At 42.1% G+C, this 22707-nt stretch overlaps 1 protein-coding gene across 1 annotated transcript in view; it reads left to right on the forward strand.

Moving 5' to 3' along the window:
* The window catches only part of DOCK2 (dedicator of cytokinesis 2), a 543298-nt gene that overhangs the window by 243803 nt on the left and 276788 nt on the right, over positions 1 to 22707 (forward strand). Inside the window, exon 27 of the mRNA XM_049874293.1 lies at positions 1165 to 1260. Within this exon, the coding sequence (XP_049730250.1) occupies positions 1165 to 1260 (96 nt within the window). The remainder of the gene's footprint in view (positions 1 to 1164; positions 1261 to 22707) is intronic.

Here is a 22707-nt window from a genome sequence, read left to right on the forward strand (position 1 = left end):
TTGCCGTTGAGTCAGTTCCAACTCATGACAGCGCCATGTGTGCAGAGTAGAACTGTGCTCCGTAGGGTTTTCAGGGCTGTGATCCTTTGGAAGCAGATCACCAGGCCCATCTTCTGAAGTGCCTCTATAATCTGGTCACCATGGATGTCCCCCTCTGTTAGTTTCCTAGGACAGCCTAAACAAAGTATCACAAACTGCCTGGCTTAAAACAACAGAAATTTATTCTTTCATAGTCCTGAAGACTAGAAGTCCAAATCCAAAAGGCTGTAGGGGAAGATTCTTCCTTGTCTCTTCCAGCTCCTGGTAGGCCCAGGCGTTCCTTGGCCATCTTCCCTCTGTGTCTGTGTGTCTCCGTTTTCTTGTTTTGTAAGGACACCCATAGTAAGGAGAGTAGGCCTCACCCTGCTCTAGTATCACCTTGTGTTAACTAATCACATCCCTAGTGAACCTATTTCCAAGTAAGTCCACATTCTGAAGTTCTGGCTGTTAGGACTTCAACATATCTTTTTTTGAGGTCATGATTCAACCCATCGATGTGTTCAAAGTAAATAATACAGCTTCTGCTACATAGGCACCCTCATAGTTACAGCTTCTAACCCCTGTCCCTGGGCTCCAGAAACACTGCCTCTTCTCTTTGTCCCTACAGCCTAGGGGTTATTTATAATGGCTTCCCCACTGTTGCTAACTCTAGGTTACCCAATTATCTTTTGTTTGGTGTATCAGCTTCTTGATCACTTGAATAACCAATTCACTATATTCAATGTCCTCCTTATTAATGTTTATATCCTGAATGTTACACAGATGAAGAAACTAAGGTTTAGAGAGGTTAATTAAGTAACTTAGCCAATGTAGCATAATTAATTGTTGTCAGAGCTAGGATTCTAAATCAAAAGTTTCTGATTCCAGAGCCTAAAACCTTAATCACCAACTTATAACATGATTAGTGGAATTCCTGGTATCCAATGCCAGGTGCTGATGGTGTTGGAGATATGATGATGGTGATAATGATGATGATAATGGTGGAGACAATGGTACTAGTGTTGTGGTTGGGGGTAGAGATGGTGTTGGTGGTCACCATGTCTGATCACTATGGTTATGTCCTTTGAAAGAGTTGTACAGGCACAGTGTCCTGGTTGTCACATGGATTCTCCAACTGTGTTACAGGCCTTCACTTACCAGCACATCCAAGAGATCATGGTCCAGCTGCTTCGCACAGTGAACCGGACGGTCATCACAATGGGCCGGGATCATCTTCTGATTGTGAGTAGACCCTTTCCTCTTGCCAAATGTTTTAAACTCTTCAGGGTCAAGAATGGAGGTTCTGGAAGACCAAATCATATCGATAACCAGCGCCGATGGTTGCTTTGTTTTGGAGTTCAGGGGTCCCACTTTTTCCCATCCAAGTTGGGAGAACATGAGAGTTACTCAGATTGCTGAAATGAAACAAGACTTGGGACTTCTCTACCAAGTTGAGTGTACCAGCAGAGGTGGAATGTTACTGGTAAAAATGGAGCCATGAGAGAAGCTTTTCGTAAGTGGACAAGGCACAGTGTTCCAGATGCAAGCCCACCGGGAATCTTTCCTTTTGACCTGGAGTCAAGTCGTGCCTAGTCTTAGGGTCCTGTGAGTTTGGTTTCCTAAGTAGCTTCATTGAGCGTTCGCTCTGCCATAGATGCCAGCTAATACAAGGTGTCTGCTAAATTTTGGGTTATTTTTCTGTGCAAACTCTATGTCCTGGGGCTCAGGAGGTCCCTGACCCATAGTCTGATTATTTCCCCTTTCCAGACTCAGAGTTCATCTCTAACATCATAACCTCTGCTCATCTTGCTTTAAACCGAGGGCCAAATATGCAAGTGATTACAGGAGCCAGCCACCATCATAAGAGTACATCCAACCATATAACTCCTCTGCTCAGACTCACTCAGAGTAAAATCGAAACCTTTGCCCACGCTGCTCCTCACACACATAAAACATGATTCCATTTGCTATTCCTTTGGCCCGGTCTGTCTTTCTCTCAAGTGTCTATGGGCTTGTGCCCTTATTTTAATCAGATCTTGGCCCATGTATCACCTTATCAGAGAGGCTTTCTCTGCCTCAGCCACCCTATCTGACATACCTGGTAACTTTTCATCTTTTTTACACTCTCTACTCCTGTCTTATTTTCTCAGCACCTGAAATGTGTATCAGTTTATTTGTTTGTGTCCTAGCTCTCCCTTTGAGAATAGGAGATCCAGGAGAATAAGGATTTTTTTTGTTTCCTGTTTTGTTCATGGCTGTATCTTCAGGGTCTGCAACAGTGCCTGGAACACAGTAGGTGCTCAATAAACACTTGTTGAATGAATGAGTGAAGTGTACCAGGCGGGGAGTCTATAGTCTAAAGAAGACAAATCCTACTCAGCTGTAACTGACGATGCCATGTAGGATTGGACCACATAGTTGCCAAAACTCTCAATTTCTCAAGAGACACTGAAAATCCCACACTTTACGTGAAATGTCCTGATATTTAAGTATTGGTAAGTAATTAAAAAAAAAAGTTTTTAAACACCGATATGCAAATAGTTTGATTTAGCTTTTGGGAAGCCAGTCTGGTGTCTCTGCTTTAAACTTTGACATGAGAACCGGGTTTGGGGGTATTGAATGGCCAGGTACTATAGCCCCCTCCAAAGATACAAACATAAGGTATTGAATATTGTTCTTATACTAGCTGGGGAAGTATGTAATCCCTAGAAACAACTGCGTATAAAGATCTTCTTTTTACCCCTTTGGTTCTGTTCTATGTATACCTCCTGAAATATGTTTTGTTGTTGTAAGTTGCTGTTGACTTGGCTCTGACTTGTGACAACCTTATGGATAAGAGAAGGAAATGTTGTCTGGTCCTGTACCATCCTCATGACCATTGGTACGTTTGAGTCCATTGTTGAAACTGTTGTGTAGTGCCTTCCAACCTAGGGAGGTCATCATCCAGCACTATATTGGACAATATTCTGTTATGATCCATAAGGTTTTTATTAGCTAATTTTTGGAAGTGGATCACCAGGCCTTTCTTCCTAGTCTGTCTTAGTCTGGAAGTTCCATTGAAACCTGTCCGCCATGGTGGTATTTGAAATTCTAGTGGTGTAGCTTCCAGCATCGTAGCAACACATAAGCCACCACAGTACAACAAACTTACAGATGGGTGGTGGAAAGTATGTTTGCTTAATGTCTATTATGTACATTTAAACAGCAGTGACATCCACAGAGAGCACCAGCAGAGCCAGACACTTCTGCCTTCCTGAGGCAGAGAGAGAGAACCATGGAGACCAGTCTTTGTCATTTATCTCACTTACCATCCTTTCGCCTTAGAAGTATCACCATTTCTTGCACAGTTACAAACTTCCATATCCCTGTTCCTGTAATACACTTTAGGTAAGCATTTTATGACTTCCCGTAATCTTGATTCCTTCTCTTTGGAGCATACCTAAAAATGAGCATCAGTCCATTTGGCTCGTTCCATATATAGCAGGCTCTTAGCTCTCTGTCTTTCTCTTAGAACAGAGATTCTTTAAAACAGATCCTGGATCATAGATAGGGCCAAATAAGTGGTGTCTATTATTATTTTCCTCTCTATCTGGTACAATGTGTTTCTCTGTCCCATTGCATTATTGAGATCACAGCTTGGTCCTCGTTCACTTACAGCCAGTTCTGTGAACCTTTTGTCTGATGCTCTGGCTGGCCACTCGCCCTTGCAACACACGCTCCTCATTGCTGCCCCTTAATCTTCACCAGAACCCGCCCTACTCTAAAATGTTCAGTGGCTCCCCACTGCCTACCAAATTAAGTCATAAATGCATTAGCCTCACCTTTTGCAGCTCCCGTGATCTGGCTGCAACTGATTTTTTCATCGTTTTTATCCACTCTTCTCCATCCCAATATTCAGCCCAAATAGATGTCTGGATAGTGCCCAGACATGCCTGGCACTTTCTCCCTTTTGGGCTTGGCCAGTGATGTTTTCTTTGCCAGGAATTCCTTTTTGCGTCTCCTTGTCCTATTCAAATCCTACCCAGTCTTCAAGATCGAGTGCCAATGCGCCGCTTAAGAAGCTGCGCCAAATCTCACCAACCTGGCTAAGGTATCCCATCCTCTAAATCACATAGCTCTCTCTACCTTTTTTTTCTTTTTAAACAGCTTTTTTCAGGTATAATTCATACTTTAAAATGGACCCATTATAATTATTTAGTTTCATGGGCTTTAGTAAATTTATATGGTGTCCTAGTTATCTAGTGCTGCTATAACAAATACCACAAGTGGATGGCTTTCACAAACAGAAATTTATTCTCTGACAGTCTAGTAGGCTAGAAGTCCAAATTCAGGGCTGCAGCTCCAGGGAAGGCTGTCTCTCTGTCACCTCTGGGAGAAGGTCTTTACCTCCTTTCAAAATCTGTGGGCCTGGTATCCCTGGGAGATCTACATGTATCTTGGCATCAATCTTCCCCTGGGTCTAGGGGAAGGAGGTCCTCAGTCAGGGAGCCCAGGTCCAAAGGACATGCTCCACTCCTGGCTCTTCTTTCTTGGTGATAGTCAGGTCCCCCTCTCTGCTCGTTTTTCTCTCCCTTTTTATCTCTTTTAAGATAAAAAGTGATGCAGGCCATACCCCCGGGAAGCTCCCCTTACATCAGATTAGCCCATGACTTGAGTAAGGGTGTTGCATCCCACCCTGATCCTGCCTCATTAACATAACAAACATAACCTAATATTGCCTCATTAGCCACAGGCAGAGATTAGAATTTACAACACAAAGGACAATTACATCAGATCACAAAATGGAGAACAGCCACACAATACTGGGAATCATGGCCTAGCCAAGTTGATAGATGTTTTTTGGAGACACAGTTCAATATATGACATGCGGATGTGCGGTCTTCAACATAATCTAGTTTTAGAAAGCTTCTGTCATCCTGAAAAGCTCCACTTACCCTGCCCTAAGCAACAACTGATCTACTTTCTGTTTCCATGTATTTGCTTTTTCTGGAAAAGTCATATACATAGAATCATACAATTTGAGGTCTTTTTTTTATGTGAATGTTCATAGCAATTTTATTGATAGAATTGGAAACAAACCAAATGTTCAACAGCTGGAGAATGGACAAATAAAAGGTAGTACAGCTGTACAATGGAATACTACTCAGCAACAAAAAAGAGCCAACTACTGATCAATGGAATAGCATGGATGAATCTCAAAATCATTAAACTGAGGAAACTAGACACAAAATACTCTATACTGTGTGATTCCTTTCATATAAAATTCTAGAAAATGCAAACTAACCTGTAGTGACATAAAGTAGGTCAGTAGTTGCCTGGGGCAAGAGGCAGAGGAAGGGAGGAACTTTTAAAAGGGCATGAGGAATCTTTTAGGAATGATGAAAATGCCCCATATCTTGATTGTAGTGGTGGTCTCATAGGTATTTACAGTGTCAAAACTCTTTGGATTGTACACTTTATTTACTTATTTATTTTATTGTGCTTTAGGTGAAAATTGACAGCTCAAGTTAATTTCTCATACAAAAATTTATACACATATTGTTATGTGACCCTCATTGCAATCCCTATAATGTGACAGCACACTCCCCTTTCCACCCGGGTTTGCCATGTCCATCCAACCAGCTCCTGTCCCTTTCTGCCTTCTCATCCTGCCTCCAGACAGGAGCCGCCCATTTGGTCTCGTATATCTGCTTGAACTAAGAAGCATACTCTTCATAAGTATTATTTTATGTTTTATAGTCTGATCTAATCTTTGTCTGAAGAGTTGGCTTTGGGAATGGTTTTAGTTCTGGGCTTGAGAGTTTCTCCAGTCTCAGTCAGACCAGTAAGTCTGATCTTTTTACGTGAATTTGAGTTCTGTACCATAGTTTTCTCCTGCTCTGTCAATTTCTCCTGCTCTGTCAGGGACTCTCTGTTGTGTTCCCTGTCAGGGAAGTCATTGGTGGTAGCTGGGCACCATCTAGTTCTTCTGGTCTCAGGCTGATGGAGTCTCTGGTTTATGTGGCCCTTTTGTCTTTTGGGCTAATTTCCTTGTGTCTTTGGTGTTCTTTATTCTCCTTTGCTTCAGGTGGGTTGGGACCAATTGATGCATCTTAGATGGCCATTCGCTAGCTTTTAAGACCCCAGATGCCACTCACCAACGTGGGATGCAGAACATTTTCTTAATAAACTTTGTTACGCCAATTGACAAGGTCTTTCGTGTCTGGCTTCTTTTCTTAGTGTAATGTTTTTGGGGTTCACCCATATCGTCAACCTATCAGTACTTCATTCCTTTTTATTACTGAATAGTATTCCATTATTTGAATATACCATCTTTTATTTACCCTTTCAACAGTTGGTGGATATTTGGATTATGTCTAATTTTTGGTCGTTATGAATATGCTGCTATGGATATCTACACACAAGTTTTATGTGCATAAATTTTAATTTCTCTTGGGTAGAAATCTGGAAGTGAAATTGCTGGGTCATATAGGAAGTACATCTTTAACTTCATAAGAAATTGCCAAATTTTTCCAAAGTGGCTGTACCATTTTATGTTCCCACCAGCAATGTATGAGTGTTCTAGTTTCTCCACATCCTTTTTAATACTTGGTGTTGCCTGTCCATTGGGTTATATCAATTCTAGTGGATTTGTGGTGGTATCTGATTGTGACTTTAATTTGCATTGCCCTGATGACTAATGATGTTGAATATTTTTTCATGTGCTCTGTCTCCTTTTTTGGTCATTTTTGTCTGTGAATTTACCATAGCTCCTCTCTGACACCTTAAGACTGTGGAAAGCTGGGACCCATCTATAAAATGGGAAAATAATTGACTTTCCTTCTAGAGTTGCAGTGAAAATGAAATGAAATAATACATGAGAAGCATTTGCACATTGGTTTCTTGTATATAATATTCATTCATTTAACATTTTATGAGAACCTCTTATGTACTCAACATAGAGACTCCAAAATGAGTTAGATTTGGTTTGTGCCCTCAGGAAAATCATGACCTCCTCCATGGAATGTCTCTCAAGCACCTCGAATGCACTGTGTCCAAAACTCAACTAATCGTCAGCCCCCAAGCCCACTTCTCACCCACCCAGTGTTCACTGTCGCAGTTTATGGTACTATCCTCCTAGACCTGGGTGTAGCAGCCCTTGGCCCCTCCCTGCCTGCCACTTCTAATCAGTCACCAAGTCCTGCTGCTTTCAGTACATCTGGCCCTGGCCTCTCCTCACCCAGGGCTCCATCATTGTGCTCATTGTATTTAGCACATTTAAAAGAATTTTCTGGTTTTGTGCCTCTCTTCCCTTCTTCCTCTAGACCCCTTGAGGGCAAGAACCATGTTTTACTCATTCATTTATCCTCGACGCCCAGCAGGGTGCCTGGCACACAGTGGGCACTCAATAAATGTTTGTTGAGTGAATGAATGTGCCAATGAATGTAATACTCCCTGAAAATACCATATTATTTCACATCTTCATATTTTTGTATAGGCTTCTCCCTGTGTTTGGATTCCTTTTTTCTTCTTAAATGAACTAAAAAAAAAAAAAGAAAGAAAGTAAAATCAGGAACCCTCATTTCGGGAAGTGTGCAAGCAGTATCAGGAATTGCTTGTTCAGACTTTTCCTGCCCACCCTGGACTGGTTCCAGAAGCCTTGCAGAGGTTCTAAGTTGCAAGCTGTGTCATTAGAAGCAATGACTGTTGAGTTTGCTGGTGTAATTACAATGAAGACAGTGCTGAGTAGGGATTGCTTGAGGCCTGTAGCAAGCACACCTCAGTGGGAGAAGGAATGCACCTGAAATAGAAGAATGAGATAAACAGGTTTTTTTCTTAAGATATAGCTTCATTTTCATCAAATGAGCCTTTCCAGCAAATCTTCGGATAGAAATATCTCCTCCAAATTAAAGAAAATGGTGTTGGAAAGTAATTACTCAGAGGTCAGGGGTTCCTGTCTTAGTGCTGGAAGCCCCAATTTAATTTTGAATTGAAATTGACAAGAAGGAGAGATCCCTGCTTCACTGTCACTTTTAATTTTCCAGATGTGATTTTTATTGGTTAGTTTACATTAGCTTGGGAATATTAAACAATCAATATTTATGGCAAACACCAGGCATGTCTAGTACCTCTGAAATCCCTAGAAGGCTTCCATCAGGTGTGGGGCAGCCGGTTGCTCCCCACATCATTAAATGGTGACATTTTTATTTGTATTTGTATGAATAGGAACATTGTGTTAAGAGGTGATAGCCATTAAAATCACAGAAGCCACAGCACTAGAGCTGGTTGCTTCTTGCACACAGTGCATTGTAATTATCATTTGTTGGAAATAACTGTTACTGAATTTACTGTAGATTGTCTGCCTGACCAATGAATTGTTAATGGTGACAGATGAGCAAAAGAAAATTTTACAAAAAAAGCAAAGAAAACTTTTACATGACTGGTGCCTTCTCCTCTTCTCTTTGCCAGATATTAATCTGTCAGACAATGTTCGTTCAGTTAAGTTACCAAGGGATTTGGCTTTGATGCTGAGAAAGGCAGCATGGTCTGGTAGAAAGGACATTTTGGATAAGGAAGAACAAGAGAAGGGTTCTGCAGAGAATTGGCTCTGTGACTTTTTGCCAACTTAACCTCTCTAGACCTTGGTTTCTTCTGTGAAAAATATTATTTTCGAGCTCTTTTTCATATATCTAAGTTTCTTGTTTTGGCTAATGCTGTTCTCTTTTCCTGTCTCCCAAGATCCTGAATCGGGGCAGAAAATAGATTTTCTCTGTGTGCCAACTCTGGTTGATTGGTAATGGCTGCCTATCGTACTGTCTGGATAAGGAGTTAGAGGCTCTATCTTAGCTCAGTGGGGAGAAGCAAAGTACTGCATTGATTAGCAATGTGTGTCGTAAGTGTGGGGTTGAAAAATAGTGATGCATGCAAAATACTTCCAAATATTACATATTGACTGAAATCACCAGTGTGTGTCTGGCCCTGCCCAAAGGTCTTGTATAACCAGTTGGCTCTTCTTCACATTCTTGGCCCCTGTAGAAGGCTGTGCAATAAGAGCAGAAGAGTAAAGGAATGATCGTATTTTGGGAACAGTAAGCAAATTATTTGGTAAGGTTTTATGTAAGAATTATCAAGATTTTTCACTAGCGATGGGGGTCTTAATTTTAATTCTTAAGTGGTCAGATATCAAATGATTCTCGACATGACAATGTGATTCTGCCAGAGTCTGGTATGTGGTTGAAGCAGGATCTGATTTGTGTGGCTTGGGTAAGGGGAAATAAATGACTCTAAATCTCTTCTTCCTGGTCCAACGTTTGTTCTCCCAATCTCCTGCAGCACTGATATCTGCATTTGCCCTGTATAGTAAAAAAAAAAAAAATTTTTTTTTTTTAGTAGCATCCCCTTATGTGCTTGCTGCCCACCCCCCCATTCCCCCCCTCCATCCTGCTCTGATGTCAGTTCAATCTTGAGGAGTATGGGTGGGGTTCTAGAGGAGAACCGTAAAGATCTCTCTTAATTACTGTATTTTTATGCAAATTACGTGTGCCGACTACCTTTGTTTGTCAAGCACAAGGTATTTTCACGAGCACCACCATGACAATTTTTTTTTACATGTTACTGTAAAAAAAAAAGAAAAAGAAAATTAGCATAGCACGCTTATGAAAATAGCTCACAGGGATGAGGGAAGGCACAGTTGGCAAACAAATGTAGAAGGCGTGCATTATTCGCATAAAAATTTGGTACTCTGAGTGGCAGTGCGTTAAAAAGTCTATTTCTTCCAGGACCCGATTGTTTTGTAACAACAGAGCACTTTGGAATATCTGTCTACCATACTGCTAGAAGAAGAAGTCTGTATTACATTTTAAAAAATTTTACTGTTTTTGGTGAAAGTTTACACAGCAAATTAGGTTCCCACTTAACAATTTCTAAATATATTTTCAGTGACATAGGAGAAAAATACAGAACAGAACTCAAATTCTTAAGAATTGCAGACTTACAAGTCCAGTTGAAACTAGAGGAATCCATGAGACTATTGCCCTGAGAAATTCTTTAAACCTTGAACAGGAACTATGCTCTGAGGTCACGTTTTGGTGAAATAACAAATTGGCACACAAAATAAAGGATATTACCTATGAGTACATTGCTCTATTAAAAAGCCGCCTATATGAGAACAAAAGGTCAACAATTACTCCAAAGTGAAGATGAGAAAATAAGGAGGCAGGGAGACTAATGGAAATGGAACAACCAGAATACAATTAAAGAGAATGTTGACGTATTGTGGGAAATGTAACTAATGTCACTGAACTAATGTAGGAATTGTCAAACGGGAACCTAATTTGCTGTGTAAAATTTCACCAAAAACACAACCAAATATTTAAAAAAAGAAGAGTAAAGGAAAAAAAAAAAATCAACATTCACTGAAAGCCAACATTTTACTAGGGAATGGTTTCTACAAGCTATATGCCATATTTTATCAAATCTAAGATGCACCGTGATTTTATGTGCCCCAGAGAAAGACAACACACTACTAATTAAACTATGACACAGTGGTTTATTATCCCATTGATTGCAATCTTCAGAGATGTTAACATTTAAAAAAAAGAGAGTTTGACTCAAAATCCCTACGATGTGGTAGATCACATCACTGAGTCCTCACAAGTAATTATCGTTATCTCCAATTGTTTAGGCAAATACACTGACTAAGGATCAGAAGATGAAAGCACCGTGGCCATAGTCACACAGCAAGTAGCAAGAAGGCTGATGTGAACCCAGGGGTGTCTGACACCAGAGGGTTTATAATTATCCGGTGCTCTGTGCTTCCTCCTAGGAAGACGTTGTATGCCCCATAGGTTTTAGAGCAGTGTAAAGAAATATTTGCAGTGTTCTTTGTGCAGTTCCTGGGAGGTGCAAAAGGTTTACTTGCTTGGTTGCTAACTGAAAGGTTGGAGGCTTGAATATACCCAGAGGCAGCTCGGAAGCAAAGCCTGGTGATCTACTTCCAAAAAATCAGCCATCAAAAACCCTGTGGAGCACAGTTCTACTCTGACACACATGCGTCCCTTGAGTTGGAGTTGACTTGACAGCATCTGGCTTTATGCAGGGTGCAGGGGGTGTCCTGGGCCTTCCCTGGCCAATGCATCTTGTAGCCAACTGTTCCAGAGAAGGCTGCCCCTGCCTCTGGGCTCCCCAGTGCGGGAGACTGGAAATCCCATAGGGAGAGTCAACCAGGGAACTTAAACACTGCCAGAAGTTCTTGGAAGGAAAATCATCTGGTAATTTTGTTGAAATTGGGATCTAGCTTTTATTTCTGGAGTTAAAATAAGCCTCTGGATGATATATTTTAGGCCTAATTACCCCAGTTTTCACAGAGGAGTCTATTGAATGATTAAATAAAGGTAAATGCAATTGGCATCATGCCGACTGCAGAAATTTAGAGCAATTTGTTGAAAAAAAAGTGAAAATCACACCATCCTCCACTGTTTCACCTTACCATAGCACCGAAATCTCCGGAAAATGTATGAGTCATCAGACAGTCAGGGCTTCAAAGCTCTGACTTCACTTTTTATTCCTAGGACACAAAATGGGAAATGGCCCACCCATGTGACCAATCTGTGCCCAACTCTAGGCCTGAAGACCCCAGAGGACCTGCACAGGGGCTGCACCAAGCCAGCTAGTACCAATGCCACCACCCCCGCCCCCCGCCCACCAGCCCAAATCCTAGCCCAATGAGAACAGGTGGGAAGACAGTCTAGGCCATGAGAAGGTGAGGCTTTTCCAGCCAGAACTGGTTCACTCTTGACCTTCACTCTGTGACCCAACACCTAGTTAAATAACAATGTTTGTAAAAAAAAGATATCATTTATTGAATGAATGTCCAGCACACAGACACAGAGCTAAGCACCTTAGGTGTTTTACCTCATTTGACCTGCATCAGGTACTCATATTTTACATATGAGAAAACTGAGACACAGAGAGGTTGTGTAACTTGACTATAATCACACAGCTTGTTAGTGGAAGAACTAGGATTTGAAATTCCAGCTATTAAATAGCATATTATACACTAGGAGATAGAGAATAGGTAGATAGATGATAGAAAAAATGATAAGTAGATAGATAGATAGATAACCCAATAAAGCTGTCCTCAAATCAGCTTTGACTTATGGCGACCTTACGTACAACCGAACAGAACATTGCCCAGTCCTGGATCCTTCTCATGATCACCAGCATGTTTAAGTTCATCATTGTAGTTGTAGTGCCAATCGGGAGTAGATCCCCAGGCCTTTTTTTCTAGCCTGTCTTAGTCTGGAAGCACCACTGAAACTCATGCAAATCACCACTGACAGATGGGTGGTGGCTGCGCATGACGTGCACTGGCTGGGAATTGAACCCGGATCGCTTGTATAGAAGGTGAAAATTCTACCATTAAACCACCAATGCCCCCTATAGTATAGTTGTTCTTTAGGCATCAGTTATTATAAGGGTAAAAATGAGGTCCTTAAACCCAACTGCTGCCATGCTTAAAAAAACCCACTACCGTCGAGTCGATTCTGACTCATAGCAACCCTACAGGACAGAGTAGAACTGCCCCATAGAGTTTCCAAGGAGCGCCTGGCGGATATGAACTGCCGACCTCTTGGTTAGCAGCTGTAGCACTTAACCACCACACCACCAGGGTTGCCACTGCCATGCTTAAAAAATATGGAATTTAATAAGATTATCTATGTGGCAGCTTTCAGAAAATTATAAATCAGTGCAAAATTTTTGGTGGTTTTATCATGACAATGATATGTTTAGGTAATTGAACTACAAAAAAGTATAAAACTAGGAAAACAACTATTGTTTATTTTAATGTTGGTACTTATAAAATGGCAGGTTTAACCAAAAGAGAACAAAGCTAGGACGGACATGCTAAAGGGTTTTGGAGGGAGAGACAGTCTGTTTCTGCTTCCACGTCCAGCTCACCTCGGGGTCCTGTTCATTTGAGTTCCTAAAGACCTCTCAAGTCTAAGTGGTTCTCCCCACCACCATTGCCACTCACCTAGGTCAGGCCATGACCACCTCTCAGCACCACTGCCGTGACACTACCTAGCAACCCACACTGCCTCCCTGCTTGTCTCTTTTGAATCCATTCTTCATACCTTAGTCACAGTGATCTTTTCTAGTAGAACTTTCTCAGTGAGAAAATCTCAGTGGCGACACAGTACCCGAGGATGAAGATCACCTGGTCACAGCAGCCATTGGAACACCCAATCTGGCCCCTGTCTCTTTCCTCAGTGCTCTTTCCCTTCTACCTCTTGTGCCAACTCGACTGAACTGCTGTTAGTCCCAGAGTCCTCCTTTTCTCCTTTGAGCCCCCCTGCATGCTATTCCATCTGTCTGGAAGACCCTATCTTTTCCCTTTCTCTTCTATAACCTTTCACCTAGCTAACTCCTGTTCCTCCTTCCTCTCTTGGGCAGGGAGGGACTCCTTAACCTACGTTCAAACAAATATGCCCTATCCCTCTGCTCTCTGCAGCCTGGACCTCCCTATGCATGCACTCTGCTGCAGTGAGAACAGTCCTTCCTAGCACTGCAGAGCAATGCCTGCTGGATCACTTCTGTGTCTCTCAGAACACTGTGTCCCTGGCACACAGTGCAGTCACAATGAACACCTATTGAAGAAATGAAAAATTGTAATACTGGTTTTTATTTACATTCAAGTAATCATCCTTTTCCTGGACATGCAAGCATTACTATTATTACCCTTAGGTCGTGATTAGGCTAGAAGAGTGAGGGCAGAGAGAGAGTGGTTGTTGAACAACTGGGCCGAGTGGAAAGAAATGGGGGAGGATGCATATCTGTAATCATAACAGTTAACATTTATTGAGTGCTTGTTGTATGACAGAGACAGTATCAAGCACCTTACGGCATTATCACATTTAATCTGTGAAGTTGGCACAGTTATTATCCCATCTCAATGAGGAAACGGTGCTTAGAAGACTTAAGCACTTTGTCCAGAATCACAAGCCTGGTAAGGAGGAAGTTAGAATCATATTCAGGGCTGTCAAGTCCAAAGCCCACAGTCTTAATCACTTCACTGTACCTGTCTGGGAAATTGATTTCCTGATGTAAAATTAATTTAGTTGAGAAAATTCCTGAGAGAAAGTAAGTATATATGTGTGGGCGGGGAAGTATGGGGGGAAGAGGAGGATCAGGGAAAGAAACAGATAAAGAAAGAAAACAGTAAAAATGATACAAAAAAAAAAAAGACCAGTTGCCATTGAAAACCAGTTGCTGTCTAGTCTATTCAGACTCACGGCGACCCTATAGGACAGAGTAGAACTGCCCCTTAGGGTTTCCAAAGAGTGGCTGGTGGATTCAAATGGCCAACGTTTTTTTTACCAAAAAGTAATACAACAAAATAATACAAGGGACCTAAAATTTCAGTTAATAACCAAAAGGTGGCATTGCTAGCACTGGGTAGCCTGGTTGCTGCATAGCATGGTAATGAGAGTGGGTTGACATGTCCTGTAGATGAGGAAGCATTGCTTTGATACAGATGTTGGTAATTGCCTATCAGGGTGTCTTTGGCCCAAAATATATGTGCGAAAAATGGGTTAGTACCTCAGCTTCCAAAGAATCCGTAGCCTACATTAGCAGAAATCAATTATCAAGGTAGATTTCATGGAACCAGGTGTGGATCTTGAATGACATGAAAAAAATTGAATAGGCGGAGAGGAAGGATAGGGCATTTTAAGTGAGACCAGGATTTCTTGCCTTATCCCCATTATCTAGCCATCTTTCTTCAGTGATCTCATTGTTCTTTGCCTCTTTATCAAATTGCAGCACTTACCATGTCCTACTGGAATTTTCTCTTTACTCATCTGTGTTCTACACTTGACTGTAAGAACCTTGAGGAAAAAGACTGTGTCCTATACATCTTTGGGGTCCCAGTTTACAGGCTCAGGGCTTGGCATGTAGCAGACACTCAATGCAAGCTTATTGTAAGGAATGAGTAGAAAGGACAAACTAATTGGAAGAACAAATTAATATCTAGCTTGAAAAAAAAAATCTGATTTTAAAAATAAGATGAGAAAAAAAAAATTGTTCCAGTCTTTCCCTGGAGGTATTTATGTACGAGATTCCTTAATACCTTTAGGTTATGTGCTAGAATTCCTTTAGACAAATTAACGTTTGACAGATGGTCATAAAAGAGCCTGTTCGTTCTCTGAACCATCCTCTGTTCCATGATCAGTTGCAGAGATGGGAATCAAGAGGAATATGAGGTTCCTAAGTTTGCTCGCACAGCTGCTGCATTTTCCCCGGTCTGCCCCATTGAGTAGACCTTGGTTATGATTATGGAGTGCCCTTAGATAATAAAGGCGATGTTCCAGCTGCTGACCCTGGGAAGGTTTTACACTTGGCTCAGTGACACACCCCTGTGGTTCTTCCGGGTTCATGAGCGTAGGTCCTGGAGAAGTTGCTCTCCCTGCTGGTGGCTTCTCGGACCCTACAGGGCTGCAGTTGTCAGCACCCAGAAAGGGAGGACAGAGACAAAGTTTGGGAATTCTACAGCAAGTACTGGGAAATGCATTTATACAGAATGACCAGAAAGTCATCAGATCCTCACGGCATTATCCCCAGATATCTCAGTGCTTCTGGCTTCTGTTGGTAGAGCTGGGCAGATCTGATGTTTAACAAGTCATGTGAAGTGCATTCTTAAAGGTAAAACTCCACTCGTCCCATTTCCTGGCAGTGGAAGAGAAGCCAGCCTGTTCTTGTCCTTGGAGAGCTTTAGACACGGATGTTTGCTATTTGGACATTAAGTGAGCACCTTCATGCCTAATGTTGCTTTTTAAGGGCTATGGAGTTGGGGAGCAAGCTATGGAATGTGAAAGGATTTTATTGATCAGAAACTAGTGCCCTCTTTTTCTTAAGGAGTAAGGAGGCATTATTCCACAGCTAGGAAGTCTCTTCACTCCCCAACTCTGATCCTTACTTTCCTTATCTGTAAAATGGGGATCCAATACCAATCACCATTGAGTTGACTCTGATTCATGGTGACCTTATGTACAACAGAAGGAAACAATGTCCGGTCCTGTGTCATCCTCACAATTGCCAGCATGTTTGAGTTCATTGTTGTAGCTATTGTAAATATCCATCTCACTGAGGGTCTCCCTTTTGCTCTACTTCACCAAACATTATGTCCTCCTCCAGTGACTGATCCCTTTTACTGATGTGTCCAAAGCAAGCAAATCAGATAATGTTCTGTTGGGAGCCATAAAGTTTTCATTGTCTAACTTTCAGATGTAGATTGCTAGGCCTCACTTCCTAATCTGTTTTTGTCTGGAAGCTCTGCTGAAACCTGTCTACCATGGGTGACCCTGTTAATATTTGAAATACCAGTGACATAGCTTCCAGCATCACAGCAACACACAAGCTTACCATAGTATGACAAACTGACAGATGGGTGGTAGAAAATGGGGATACTCATGGTTATTAGCTGTCAGTCCTGTGGTGAGGATTGAATTAAAGCATATGTATAAAGCTTATAGCACAGGGCTTAACACATGGCTGGCCCTTGGTAAGTAAGAGTTATTATTATTCTCCTTCCATGCTATGGTCTTCTCCTACTTTGACACAAGTGTTATGAGTAAGATTACCAACTATTTTATGGCTCTGACTTGGGATCGTCCCTGGATTTGTGAAGCAATATTAAGTTGTTGCTATGGCTGGGTTTTGAACAAAGCCCCCAGGAGATGAAACAGGACACATATGTTTGCTACAAAGGCCTGAGACTCTCCTGGAATGGGAAATCAGACAACAAAGTGGCCTTCCCTGGGAATGTTGTTGAGGAACCCATGCTGCCTTCAGAGAAGCGTGCTAGAATAACTTGCTAATAAAACGAGCTCCCCTCCAAGTCCTGGGTCCACGTTATCCCTTTCCAGGGCACTGACCTTCTTAAGTGACTTGAAGGAATTTATTCTTTCAAATGGTCCCTCAAAGTCAGATACCATTTTTCTAGATGCAAAATTCATCTAGATGCAAAATTCATCAGTGGAACTGAAGATCAGGGGAGAAGAAATGTGACCCTTCACTAGAGCCCCTCAACCTCCCCGAAGCCAGATCCAGGTACCCTGTTCTGAAGCTAAAATTAAATTAGTACCTTCTGCCTGAAGAAGACATGATTTACACATTTCTGTGCTTTCATTTTTTCTGAAATAATTTTGCTTTCCTTTTATATTCAGAAAAAAAAAACACAAACACTTTAAAAATAGGGATTAATGATATACTCAAACTTACTGAAGCATTTTCATGTATATAATTTCACTTTTCTTCTAAACAGCCCGTGAAGCCAGAAAGGCAGATGGTTTCATTATAAAGATGGAGGTGGGGATGGAGGTGAAAATCGTTCAGAGTGGTACAATCGGGGGCAGAAGCCAGGACTCCTGGTCTTGGCCTGGTCTGTCTCTCTCCCAGAGACTGTTTTTCCTCATAATGTTTTCATCACCATATTTTTCCCCCAATTCATTCAATAAACACATATGAAGCCTCTGCAGCAGCCGAGGCAATGTGAGAAGCAGTTGGAAGTTCCAGAGATGGAGATGGTAGTGCCTGTCCCTCAGGCCTTCACTCCCTGGTGGAGGTGAGCGTGAGAGACTGACAAAGGAAATGTCAATGCAGTGTGATGAGGAGCAGCCTCTACCAAGTGCTGTCAGAGCTTGGAGGATGGAGTGACTAATCCCATGGCAGGGGCGGGAAATGATCAGAAAAAGTTACAGAGAGGAGGTGACATTTAAATGGCAACATGCAGTTGGGTATGCAAGCAAGGAGCCCAGGCTCCCAAGTTTGGCAGACCTTAAAGGAAATCCAACCTGTACCACCTCATGTCTAGGAGACTTTGAATGAATTACTTATCTCTTTCCATGCCTCAGTTTACTTATCTGGACAATGGGAATAATCACAAATTACCTTAGTTATTTATTTTTTTTGAGGAATAAATGAGACAACAAGTAAAGCATTTAGTTTATAATTTATCCCATAGTATAACTTCAAGGAACTATAGCCTTTATTATCAATATTAATAGTAATGTTATCTTTTTACCTAAAAACAGTTATTGCCCAGAGTAGATAAGTAATGGAAGAGTATCTCTAGTAGGTAGAGGGAACAGCATGTGCGATGTCAGTGGTATGTAACGGTGTCTGAGTTTTTGGAAAGTGGCAAGAAGATGAGTATCAGGGAAAGTAGGGAGATGGGTGTCTGGAGGTGTGGAGGAGACGGGTGTAGGGGAAAGTGGAGAGGCAGGAAGTCAGTGGAGAAGGTAGGTTGGAGTCAGATTATGAGGGACTTTGTTTGCTGTGGAAGGAACTTTTTTGCTCTAGGATAGTGGTGGGTACAATTAGAGATACAGAAACCAGGGGATGAGAGGCCACATGTGTGTCTTAGAGAGCCCCCTCAGGCAGTTGTGAGGGCCTGGATTGGAGGGGGCTGGAGGACTATAAGAGAAAGTAGAGTTTGAAGTTGCAGTGATCCATGTGGAAGAGACAAAGGCTCATGATGTTGAGTCTTTCGATTCAACTAAACGAAGACTTCCTGAATTAAAGACTTCCCTGAATGAGGAAAGCAGTGCCTACTTATCGGGGAGCTTAAAATCTATTGGGAAAGGGGGAGAAGACATGTAAATCACTACCATATAGGACAAGTAATCATTCCAAGAGTATCGCAAGGATAACACTAAGAAGATTAGGGGAAATGGTACCCAGGTGAGTCAGAGAAGTTCACCTGCTTATTGCCTGAATCCCCCCACCGGACTGTAAACTGTAAAGCCAGGCCTGCGTCTGCCCTTGTCTCTGGCCTGGCACAGAGAAGGGGCTCAATAACTGTTTATGGAAAAAAGTGATATAGACTGAGGGTCGTCAGAGAAGCTTTCTTGGCGCTCCTGTTGCTGTAGATTCGACTCTGAATCATAGTGACCCTATAGGACAGAGCAGAACTGCCCCATAGGGTTTCCAAAGAGCAGCTGGTGGACTTGAACTGCTGACTTTTTGGTTAGCAGCCTCAACTCTTAACCACTTGCCACCAGGGCTCTGGTGCGTGCATATTCGTGAAGAAGAGGCAGGGACCCAAACCAAGAAAGAAACTCCAGGTCTGTAATCTGAGTTTAGAGGTCCCCAGGTGGCACAGTTTGTACTCAACTAGTAATCTATAGGTTGGAGGTTCAAACCCACCCAGTGGTGCAGTGGAATAAAGGCCTGGTGATCTGTTTCCATAGATAGTATAGCCCAGAAAACCCTATGGAGCAGTTCTATTCTGTAACACATGGGGTTGCCATGAGTTGTAATCAACTCACCGACAACGGGTTTAATATGCGTTTGTGAAGGTGTTTGTCTTTTGCATGCCTTGGCTTTGCCCTCTTTAATTCCTGATTCGCAGCTACAGAAGATATATTGTTTTTATCTTAACAAACACACACACACAATGACAACAACAACTAACTTCTCATCTCCTTCATCACCCAAACATTATGTCTGCTTGTGGGATTGGGTTCAGGCTGGGAGGAGAGTTGTGTGGATCATTCTCAATTTCAACAATTAAAATGGCTCACATGAAAAAAGGCTTTTCTGTCAGCAAAACCAGGCTATCACAATATGGCGTGTGTTACCTAGGCAACGAAGCTGTAGAGGGCACCATGTTTAACTGATGATTTATATATATATATATATATATATATATATATATATATATATATATATATATATTGAGGTTTTACCAGGAAGAAAAAAAAAATACAGGTTTCATTTGGATGAAATGTAATATAATATAGTTATGGATTCTGAGAATTCGTGAAAGCCATTCATAATAGTAAAGCTTTTATTTGCTTTGGAGCAAATAATACTGTGGTGTGAGATTTTATTGTCTTTTTATTTCGTGGTTTAAGCCAAGGCAAAATGCTTTGCCCAAAATACTTCTTTAGTTAGACAGACCCTGTCTCCTTTAAATTACATTTTGCCTGAAATGGACTAGGTCACATGTAATAAATTCTGGCATTTTAATGGATACATCACAGTGAAAATAGTTAACAATCTGCTTTAATTTCAAAACTCATTTTCTCTTTCATACAGTCAAGCAGTATCTCTGTAAAATGTGCAAAATGCATTGGGATTTAATTATAATGGCAATTTGTTCTGAAACAAGGTTAAGCTTGGCTATCAATAGTCAGGATAAAGGGGCTGGAGGTGGCAGTTGGGGAGAACGGTAGTGATTTGATGTTCCTGAGTCCTGAATGCCTCATGGACCAGAATGTCGTTAGAAGCCTGGGCACACAGCTGCTGAAGATCCTCATCAGTGGAAGACAGGATGCTCTTGGGAGCACAAATCAAGACTGTAAACGCCACTGGAGCCATCCCCGCATGAGGACTGATGGAAAAGGAAAAACTGGACATCTGTTTCTTAGGGTCTCACCACTGGATCCAATTCATTTCATTAATTTATTCTTGCAATAGATACTTGAGTGCTGTTGTGCTAGGTGCTGAAAATACAAAGGCAAGCAAAAATAAGCAGGTTTCTTACCTTAGGTAGATAATAGGCCAGTGAGAGAGAAATGCATTCATCAAAGAACGGCACAAATATATGTACCAGGACTACAGTGCCAAGAACTCTGATGGAGAAGTCCGTGGTGCCAGGTGCGTGAGTAAGAGGGGTATCTGGTGTGGTCTGGGCAGTGGTGGTGGTAGTCATGGAAGGCATTGCCTGGGAAGCCCCAGTGCAGGTGGAAACTGAGCAGAGAGGGTAGTGTGGTGGGGAATGTTCCAGACAGAAGGCACAGTGTACACAAACCCTTTTGTGGGGGAGATGTTAACATCACAGGTTCAAGGAACCCAGGGAGGCTCCATGTGACTGAACAGCAGACAGTGAAAGGGCCTTCGCTGGGAGAGTCAGTGCGTGAGGCAGTGGGGCCAGGCCAGGCAAAGTTGTCTAGGTCATGGTAACAAGCCTGGTTTTACTTCCTAAGTTTATTGGGGAGCCATTGAATGGTTTTAAGCCAGACAATGACATGGTTTGGATCTAACTTCTGCCATGATTGTTCTAGCTGCCATGAAGGATGAATTGGATGGGGAATGGAGTGGATGTGGGAAGACCAATTAGGACAGTCTTGTTGGAGTCCAAGTGAGAGACAAGTGTGACCTTGGATAGGATAACCTTAGTGGACTCTTGCCTTGGGACCTGGCTTAGTCTGCAATGAGAAAACCAAGCTCTGTGTTTTCCAGGAGATATATCCCCGCTCTTCAGGGCTTGAGGATTCTGTAGGAGGCAGGAAGAAATCATATATTTGGGAAACCTCTGGAGTAGAGATGGTGAGATGTGCTCAGTGGGAATTTAGGCTACAAATTTGTTAAAATAAGTTGGGAGGCAGTTGAGTTGAAAGTACCCAAAAGAGGATTAGGATCATTTAGCCCATCAAGGGTTTGCGCGAAATGTGAAGTGTTGGATTTGTCCCCAGTTCTTTTTATTGCAAGCAATGCTTGATGGGTGTAATGATCACAAAACATCCACATTTCCTGAAACTTAAAAAAAGAAATATGTTTTGAGCATATGGCAAGTTGCCTTGAGCAGCTTAAAATTAGAGCCTTTTCAAGTGAAAGTTACATTGAAGCAGAAATTGTACCTGTAGGCAAGAAGAGGTTTCAAGTCTAGCCTCAAAGATCCTTGCAACTTCCCTGGGCCATGGTGCCGAGCCCCTCTGGCATTCTGCCCACCAACCGCATCACTCCTAACACTCACTTGCCATGTGATTGCTGCAAGCCTTTGAGTAAATCATTAATCTTACTTAGTGGCCTCATGCTTAAAGGGGAAGGGACCTGGCTCTTCAAGTCCCTTTCACCTTTAGTATATGTAATTCCGCACTGCAGGACTCCTTCATCCCCCAGTGCTAGGCTGTGATTCATATGCCCGTGTGTTCTTCTGAATTGCTGAGGACTTTCTTATTTAATATTCATTGTCATGTTTTTTTGTGGTTCTACTAAGGCCAGGAAGAGTTCATTTCTTATCCATCCCACTATCTGCCCTGAGAAAATCTTAAGCCTGTTTTCACAGGGTTCTGGAAACCACTGCAGCCTCTTGAAGACATCTTCTGTTCCCTCTCCTAGTTTACTTCAATCAGCAAATGAATGAGTAGGCATTTATTGAGCCCCTGTTTGGGCTCTCATTCAGTTTATTGTCAGGATACTCCTGTAAGGCAGGGGTTATACTCAGCACTGTTGTTGTGGTCATGTGCCATTGAGTCGTTTCCAACTCATAATGGCCCTATAGCACAGGTAGAACTGCCCCATAGGGTTTCCAAAGCTATGGTCTTTACTGGAGCAGATCGCCAGACCTTTTCTCCCACAGAGTGACTGGTGGTTTTGAACTGCTGACCTTTTAGTTAGCAGCCGTGTGCTTAACCATTGCTCCACCAGGGCTCCTTTGCTCATGATTAAAGATCAGGAATTGAGGCTGAGAGAGGTTTAAGTAACTTGCCCAAGGTCACTCAGCAAAAAGATCATGGCAGAATGGTATCACACCCAAGACTTATGATTCTCTGTCCAGGGTGGTTGTATTTATGTTTCCGTCCTAAATTGGAGTCTCAAAGTGAGAGCCTCTCACTCCAAGTGTAAACAAGTTTTAGATGGTTCATGGCCAAGGCAGGAAAACATGCACTGAATCACATGATGGGAAAGTTGTTTTCTTTTCAA

Source organism: Elephas maximus, chromosome 2, assembly GCF_024166365.1.
Source record: "Elephas maximus indicus isolate mEleMax1 chromosome 2, mEleMax1 primary haplotype, whole genome shotgun sequence".
NCBI lineage: Eukaryota > Metazoa > Chordata > Mammalia > Proboscidea > Elephantidae > Elephas > Elephas maximus.